This window comes from Coregonus lavaretus (genome assembly GCF_964263955.1).
Source record: "Coregonus lavaretus genome assembly, chromosome: 3".
In the NCBI taxonomy this organism is placed as follows: Eukaryota; Metazoa; Chordata; class Actinopteri; order Salmoniformes; family Salmonidae; genus Coregonus; species Coregonus lavaretus.
This window is the reverse complement of record NC_139990.1, coordinates 73,532,059-73,540,717: the sequence shown is the minus strand read 5'-3', so window position 1 is coordinate 73,540,717 and position 8,659 is coordinate 73,532,059. Positions and strand designations below refer to the sequence as shown.

Sequence of the window (8,659 nt, the reverse complement as noted above, 5' to 3'; positions counted from 1 at the left end):
GAAAACCACTAACGGTGGCTAATAGCAAGTAGCTAGCAAGTAGCTAGTTAGCTGGCTAGTTTCAGACGGAGGTTCTTGATAAAAAGGTATAAGAAATAATAGAATCCGTTCCACATTGGGTGAGGCGGGTTGCAGGAAAGTATATTTAGTTGAAGGATGAAAAGTGAGATTGAGAAATATATACGAAAAATACAAAAAACTAAAAAAACAGGCTATTTACACGAGCACACTACAGAAACACGACCGCACTGCTACGCCATCTTGGATTTAAAAAATGACTGCTATGGGCAAACACTTCCTCTTTTGACACAGCTCCAAACCTTGTACACTGTTGCATGACTGAAAGTGCAAACATTGAAGTCTCTTTGCATATTTAGGTCATCATCTTACTCTATGCAGTCTCAATTCTGCACCTCAATGCACCCTCCTCTTTTTAATAGATAGGTAAGATATGAACCCCTCCTTCCTGTTAGAATAAAGGTCACACAACAAAATACAAAAACTACTTTTTATCAATTTTCAAACATTACACATGGTTTGATCTCTCTTGGACAGACGCACATAACATAAATTGTTGCAGACAAAGAGGGTGATGGAGCTACCGACCTGCTTCCGCCACTGGTTCTAGTATCTTTTCTCTTACGTCTACCCCAAGAACTTAATTGAGTAGTGGGCGCAAGATTTTAGTTCTGTGTTGCCGAGTTTACACATGGGTTAAAATACAACAGTGCAAGAAAATCTATATATATTCTCCCTCATTCAAATATCTTTGATTGAATCTGGATTGATGGAGGACTTCTTAAAACAACAGATTAGTCTTCCTGCTTGCTTACTTCATGTCCCCTCAGAGCAGACTAGGAGGCACCACCCTCGGCTTGTGGAAGCGGAGCGAGGAGGACATCCTGTATTTCTGTCGGACATAGGGGTATCTACCATCGTCCTGTGGCTGCTCATAGTGCATTTTGGGATAGACGTACCACATGACGACTCCTGAGGGGTTGATGGAGACGGTGAACTCTGTATTGGCAGAGAGTCCACTCAATGTTTTCCCAGTGAACACGTCATAAGCCTGAAAGATACAGAAGAGTACAAATGAAGAGGTACAACACTGTGTCACTTACAAAAACACAGCTCACACTTCTACTTCTCTCAACAGGAATAAATACAGTCATCATGTGCTGGAAGAAATAGAGTCATCATGCGCTACAATGTGTTTGGAGAGAACTAGGAAAGGAACCAGGAAAGAGGAGCACACCTCATAGCTGCCTGCTGTGTAGTTGAACTTGGCCAGGGAGGTGTGGTAGCGATAGGGCATGTCCTGGCGACGGCTGAGGAACACCAGAGCACTGGCCGACTGGGAGAGGGGCCGCCAATACACTTCAATTTGACTCCTCTCCTGAAAAAAAGAGACAGTGACATACAGACAAAGAAAAGGAGCGTTAACAGTGAATTTCGTGCAGAGACCGTAGTCTAGCGGTAACGCTCCCTGCCAGTCACATACTCTACTCCCAATCAGAGACCAGGGTTCAATCCCCTTCCTACTGTTCTCCCACTTGCCTGTTTCCCAACTGTCTGAATAAAGTGAATTTCATACTGCCAGCATTTATCTATGTGACTCATAAACAAATGTGTAATTTTGTCAGTGAGGGTCACCTGTAGCAGGCGTCTTCCCTGGACACCCATAGGGTCCTGGTTGATGGCGATGGCGGCTCTGTTTTGCAGGATGGCCCTGGCCTCACTGCTTAGGGTTCGAAGGTTGTTAGACATAATGAGAGGTGCAGCCATGATCGCCCAAAGAGCCATCTGAGAGCGTGATTGGTCAACACTGAGGCCAAAGTTTCCTATGATCAGCTGGGAGAGAAAAAATATAAATATGTAAGGTTAATGAGTTGTACAACAATACTGATGGTGGAACAAATACACATATTAAATAAATAAAACCTAATGTGAGCGAGAGTGACGTCTTTCCAAATGCAGGAACAAGGTGAATATCGACAAGAGAGGTGGACGGGGTAAGAGTGACACTTGGCAATAAGAGGGGACAATCTGCAAGTAATGTGTACAGGCTTCAGTAAATGTAAGATACAGTAAGATACAAACCAAAGTAAACGTGAAATAGGGTGAAAACTAAGTAAGGGACAGACATTGGTCAGACATAGGAAAGACAGTTGACAGACCATGTCAGGATCGTTCCAGCGTCCAGGGCCGGCTTCAGGCTGCAGTGTCTCCTGGTTGTCAAAGAACCAGTCTGTAATGTCTTGTACACTGTCCCATGAGTCCTGAATGTCATCATAGTTACGCCACAGGTTACAGATCTCCCCCAGCAGAGTGTAATTCACCTGAAGAAGAAAGAGACATGGACTGTATGAGTGTTTGTGAGCAATAAACATACATTTACATACACCTTGATTTGTTTCTAAAAGGGTACAATACTGTAAAGACATTAGATTTGATACTGTTGCCTGCCTTTACATCTTTGGAAGACATCCTGATCCTTCAGAAAAAATACATAATTATCAAACAACTCTAATCAAGAATGATCTGAGTGATGGATTAAACGTGAAGGAGCAACAGTTTCTCATCTAACTACAGCAGTGCTGTCCCGTATTACCTGTAACCATGGGAATGAATTATTCAAAGAGAAGGGTCATCCGTTACCTTTTCCTCCAAGCCTTAACTGTAATTGTAAAACCCAAAATCTTTGCAACACATAGCTATTCACTAACTCTTATTTTTCTTCGATCTCCTTCTGTATTTTATTATTTTCATGACAGCACAGTAGGAAGCAAAGACTAGGGAGGCAGGTATGTAGAGGGAGACAGAGAGGAAGGGCACAGACAGTCAGCCGCGCCATGGCTCAAACCCCCGTTGCCAGGGGACATGCGTGGTCCCTTATTTATGTTATTGTCAAATGGGTTGTGTCACTGGTAGCATAATGAAACATACACTGGGAGGGAGTCCACCCCGATAGGCTGGCCAACTACAGGAGTACCCAATTGGACGGCCTGTTGCATTCAAAGCCTTGGACATGAGAGGGTAACCTGTATGACAGAAGAACATAGTACACGTCAATAGAAATCCACACTATACCCATCTATTTCCCTCTACCCTCTCTTGCACCCCTCTCTTTAAACACCACCTTGCCAGTCTAGCCAAAGGACCACCAATGCTGATACACTCTATATAGTAACCCCCAATGTACAGTTACAGTTCACCCTCAAGATTCACTCACCCTTCTGTTGCTCCTCTTCATTGGAGTAACAGCCGTCCAACTTCAGGAAGTCCACACCCCAACTAGCGAACGTCTGGGCATCAGTCTCAATCTTGTCCAGTGTGGTGCCAGGGTACCCTCCACAGGTGTGTGTACCCAGGTCCCCATAGATGCCCAGCTTCAGGCCGCGGTCATGGAGGTACCTCGCCAGCTTGGCAATGCCCCCAGGGAACCTGGGGTTAGAGAGATGGCAGTGAAGTCATGGGTCTCATACCTAATACTGTCCTTTCATAATGTTGTAGTAGATAAGACCTCAAACTGAAGTCAATGTCCTATGCTAAGGTATTAATTACAAGCAGCACAGTTTTAGTACACCAGATTTAGTCTTTAATTAAGGTTGAATGGGAAGAAGAGAAGGAAGAGGAATGCCAAAAATGGAGAGGGTTATGAAGCGGTAGCAGGCCAAGAAAGGAGGAAGAAAGTCAAAGATGGAGAGAGTTAGGAGGAGAAGGGTGAGAGAGAGGCTAACCTTTGTGGGTCAGGCTGCAGCCGTCCATCTTTATCCCGAAGCATGGAGGACCAACAGTCATCTATCATGACATGATCATATCCCATCTCTTTCCACCCATCCTCAGCCAGTCTGTCTGCCATGTCTCTGAAGAGATTCTCACTGTAGGGAGAGGGACAAGTTTATAATATTAATATATTCATATTTATGCAATTATATTATTCGATCAATGTAAAATGTTCAGCATCCTATTAATATCAGAGTCAGAATCTACAAGTAACCCAGGCCTATATACACCTCAATAGTCTCGTCCACCAGCTTGGTCACTCTGTCGAGTTATACTCTATTGGCCAGTTTACCGGACAAAGATTAAGCCTAGTCCTAGACTAAAAAGAGATTCTCGATTGAAAGTGCTTATTAGCCCAAGACTAATCTTAATCTGTATACATGGAAGCTGCCTGATATGCGGTTGCAATTAGCCTGGGGATGAGGTTAATAGCTCTACAATAGGAGTGACTGCAGAGTCAGTCTGTAAAACTTTGCATAATCTACCATTATGTACCTGATGCAGTTCTTGGGGTCATTCTCACAGTCGATATTACAGCGAAAACGCTCCCAAGACATCCATCCCATGGGTGGGGTCCTCATCAAACCATTGTCCAGAGCAGAGGTAGCTGAGGTTAATGCCAGCAGGAAAATCACTGGCAACAGCTTCATCTCTGAGGAGAAATAGTGATATGCAAAGCTACTGTAAGGTTTGTCCTAGATGTTTATATTTAGGTCACAGAACAAACTCTGCAAAACAAACAACAAATTGTATTGCCCAGCAAAGAGAAACTGAAACACCACCCATATTTGATGCATAAATAATTTTTTGTGGTGTCTACAATACTGATCTTGGTTTACTGGGAAAGTGAAAAAACTGTTTAGCCAGAAAGCAGGATACTTTGCCCTGAGTCTGCACATGGGTTGTTAATTACATACCATAATAACAGATTTATGCATAGTTCCTAATAATGGAATTATGAAGCCTGCATGATTCTGGTCAATCAAGGACCAGATCACCAACAACACTGAAGCAGTAAAAGGAAATAAGTCCTTATTCAATAACGTTGTATTACAAATGATATTACAAAGATAAATTGGGGTACAATACCTGCTCAATGTTTCACTTTTGCAGTCAGTAAACCCACTTTATTGGTGCAAATTCCTCACTGTAGCTTTCTTTCTCTTTTCTATTGCTAGTCTCTATTTCCTGTACGCAGAGCCTGGGTCATGTGACTTCTCTCTGTCACACGGCAACCAGAGGGGGAGGGATTGCTGGCTACAAGTTTAGCAGCACATAGCAATTGAACTACTAATGCTGCTTCACACATATTTTGTGCACAGCTTCTAACGTCTCATATATCAAATTACCATTAATGAAACATGAGTGATTTTAATAACACCATATAATTAAATTAAATTAAATTAAAAAGGCTTTATTGGCATGGATATGTTTACATTGCCAAAGCAAGTGAAATAGATAAAACAAAAGTGAAATAAACAATCAAAAACTAACAGTAAACATTACACTCACAAAACTTTCAGAGGAATCAAATGTCATATTATGGCTATTATTAGGGATTTATTATTCTTCTAAACTGATAGGATGACTAACTTAGAAAGAATGCATTCTTGACTGGGCTAATGTAGGCTGTGACACCTGGCAAGGCTGTGATTGATATGAAGAGAAGATAAGGATTGTGTCTTCAAATACAAGACTATAATGGTTCATTGTGATCTATGAGTCTTCCTTTGACATGGGAATGATGTCTAAGGGAGCTGGCTCTGCTCACTATGACAGGTTGTTATGATAATCTTGTGTCTGCCTGGAGTGTGTAACAAAGGGCGCCGAAGAGATGAGACCAACCCCCTGCATCAACGTATTGGCTGAGATAGTTTAAACTGCTCAAGTCTTTACTCTAATTGGCCAGCAGAGAAGTGGGAAACTTTCTCTGTCAGTGTATTTGAGTATTGTTTTCTGGAACAAGGAGTTAGTTGTCTGGAATGTCCTGCGAGACATATCAGAGAGCCCGTATATACGAAACATCATATTTACCATTGAAGGTTTTTGCATTAATTAAAATAACTAGTATACCTTAGAAGTCGTGTTGACCTCTTTTGTTCCTAATACCAGATTTGAATTGACGCGACTTTGACAATTGGTGATACCCGTCGTGATCTGGTAGAAGGGACTTCGCTGGGTAAATGTCCGGCCCATTTGGTCAACTCTTTAATCGAACCGTGTGTTTCACAAACTGCCCGGGCTTCTACAAAGGTAAGCAGATACCTGTTGTTAAATAACCAAAGATCTGCAAATTGGCTTTATCCAAATTAATTTTGTGAAACACCTGTCTGATGTAAGTGAACTAAATTATGAAACTATTATGAGTAGATAAGCACAATATTGTGACATGTAAACCTCTGGTGAATGTGATGTTAAAACATTGGTACCATTGAGTATTGTTTCTTTGACACATATCCAGAAGAGATATGGCTAGGTTCTGAGAAAATACTGAAGTCTCCAGGCTAGGATCACCAGGGGTGAGAACTGGAGATACAGGGAATTATTGGCTAAGGGCGTTGACTGCTGACACATATCCATCAGAGATATGGCTAGGATCAGAGGAACGCCAAAAATTTTAGTTGAGTATTGTTTCTTTGACACATATCCAGAAGAGATATGGCTAGGTTCTGAGGAAAATACTGAAGTCTCCAGGCTAGGATCACCAGGGGTGAGAACTGGAGATACAGGGAATTATTGGCTAAGGGCGTTGACTGCTGACACATATCCATCAGAGATATGGCTAGGATCAGAGGAACGCCAAAAATTTTAGTTGAGTATTGTTTCTGAGACACATATCCAGAAGAGATATGGCTAGGTTCTGAGAAAAATACTGAAATCTCTGGAGCACAAATGGTGTAACTGTGAGATACAGGGGTTAATTGATCAAAGTGTAACGTTGTGGCACATATCCACTGAGATACGGCTACGATCATAACGGGCACTTAAATTTTAGATAGTGTTACACTACTGACAAGTATCAGAGGGCGAGATACAGCTAGAATCAGGGGGACACTGGGTGTTGTTGTATGCATGAGTGCGCGAATGATCACAGACTAAATAAAATAGTGAATAGGGGTTATTAAAAAATAATAAACCTGTATATTAAGACGTCTGTGGCTGTCCAAACGGTATAATTTGGGAATAACTGTTGGATTTGTGGTTGCTTAAACCATATAACCCGTTAAAAACAATTGGGAACATAAAGCTAAAGTGATGAATTGTGTGACTGAACTAAAACGGTTGAATTGATATATTGAAATATAACGTTTGGTGTTTGAAATAGCATAATACTGCTTTTGAATAGTTGTGTCGAAACAATTCGGTTTAGTATTTGATTTGAGGTTTGATGTTTGACATAGAATAATACTGGTTTTAGGTGCTTGGTTTGGGCTATTTGGTTTATTATTTGATTTAACGTTTGATGTTTGACCGTGCAAAATACTGGTTAAACAATTAGACCGAAATAATTCAGTTTATAAACGTGCACCAACTTTAACTAATTAGGTGGGAATTATTTGATTTAAATAAATAGACTGGAGTACTTTGAGTAACGGCGGAATATTGGAGGCGCGCTGGGACGAGAAGCAGCTCCTCACAGCTCCTCAAAAAGGTAGAGTTGCGAGGGGAGGGGCTGGAGAGAGCGAAAGTGTGGCTTTTGGAGCCATGAAAAGACTGGGAGATGGCTGGGAACGCATGTGGGTTTCTGATGAGAGAGTGTTCTAAACTTGCTCACCGAGCGTAGACGTGCGTTTGGTGAGAGAGTAGAGAATATTCACATTTGCGTTTTTGGTAATTTGGCAGACGCTCTTGTCTAGAGCGATTTATGGGAACAATTGGGGTTGAGTGCCTTGCTCGAGGGCACATCGGCAGATTTTTCGCCTGGTCGGCTCGGGGATTGTAACCGGCGACCTCTCGGTTGTTGGCGCGGCGCTATTGGTCACTAAACTGCCAGCCGCCCCATATGAGTTTAAGATTGTGGCGTTGTTGGATAATATGATGGCGGATTAAACTGACCATAAGTAATGTTGTTTTAGACGTAATGTATAATATAGTACAAAACAAATAGAGGGTTAAATTGAACTAATTATCATGGTAGAGCTAACGTAGTACAGTGAGGGAACTTCATTTTGTGTCAGAGGGTAAGATGAGATCATTAATGGTACTATTAGTGGAAATCTATTTATCATTTCAAGGTATGGAGTAATAATCTGCATTTATGAGTGTGAATTCCACGGCTGATGTGTTGATTGAATGGGTACGATGGAGTATTTGGTTTGGTAATGTTGAATGGACTATTTGTAGCGAGCGTGTTTAGGGGGTAAATAGAAAAACTAAATTATACAATAGGGAATCAAAGAGAGAGATAGTTTTTTGCTGAGGTGAAAGCTACTGCGATTTTCATTTGGTGACGTCACTTGCTCTATGAACTGGAAGTAGTTACTTTGAGAGCATCGCAGATGGTGTGAAGTGACTGGCGTTGTCCCTGGTTCGAACACAGGTAGGGACAGTAGACAAAGCTTTCGCAATGGGGCTATATACCTAAATTACTATGTGGATTGAGAAATGTGAAAGATTGAATTAGATAGCTTAAATAGAACTATTCTAGAAAAGTCTATGAAAATATGTAATAAGGTTACCATGCGCTCTCCCCGAAGGAGCAAGGGGAGGGTGAGAGACAGTATAGTTCAGATGATAAGAATGTCATTAAGCGTATGCTGACCAACGATAGCAAGTATTTGTTTTATTAATTAGGGCATAATCAGAGAGAACAGTTAAATACATTGAATAGCGAACTGAAATGGGTTAGCGGGGAAATACAAGATAGATGGAC

At 41.5% G+C, this 8,659-nt stretch overlaps 1 protein-coding gene across 1 annotated transcript; it reads right to left on the bottom strand.

Moving 5' to 3' along the window:
- Window positions 1–494: 494 nt before the first annotated feature.
- LOC311115429 (alpha-N-acetylgalactosaminidase-like) lies at window positions 495–5,009 on the bottom strand. The gene is made up of 9 exons (XM_084157307.1): window positions 4,876–5,009; window positions 4,282–4,438; window positions 3,741–3,881; window positions 3,233–3,444; window positions 2,947–3,041; window positions 2,178–2,339; window positions 1,654–1,851; window positions 1,256–1,396; window positions 495–1,069 (listed from the first exon to the last, which is right to left on the bottom strand). Exons 2-9 carry the CDS (start codon window positions 4,434–4,436, stop codon window positions 845–847), a joined length of 1,329 nt encoding a protein of 442 aa, XP_084013433.1. The 5' UTR covers window positions 4,437–4,438; window positions 4,876–5,009; the 3' UTR covers window positions 495–844.
- Between the last annotated feature and the right edge of the window lie 3,650 nt (window positions 5,010–8,659).

Coding starts and splice junctions, on each gene's coding strand:
- LOC311115429 (XM_084157307.1), bottom strand. CDS start 4,436: ATGAAGCTGTTGCCAGTGATTTTCCTGCTGGCATTAACCTCAGCTACC. Junction 3,445..3,740: donor CTGCAGCCTGACCCACAAAG/GTTAGCCTCTCT, acceptor CTCTAACCCCAG/GTTCCCTGGGGGCATTGCCA. Junction 1,852..2,177: donor GCTGGAACGATCCTGACATG/GTCTGTCAACTG, acceptor TTTCTCTCCCAG/CTGATCATAGGAAACTTTGG.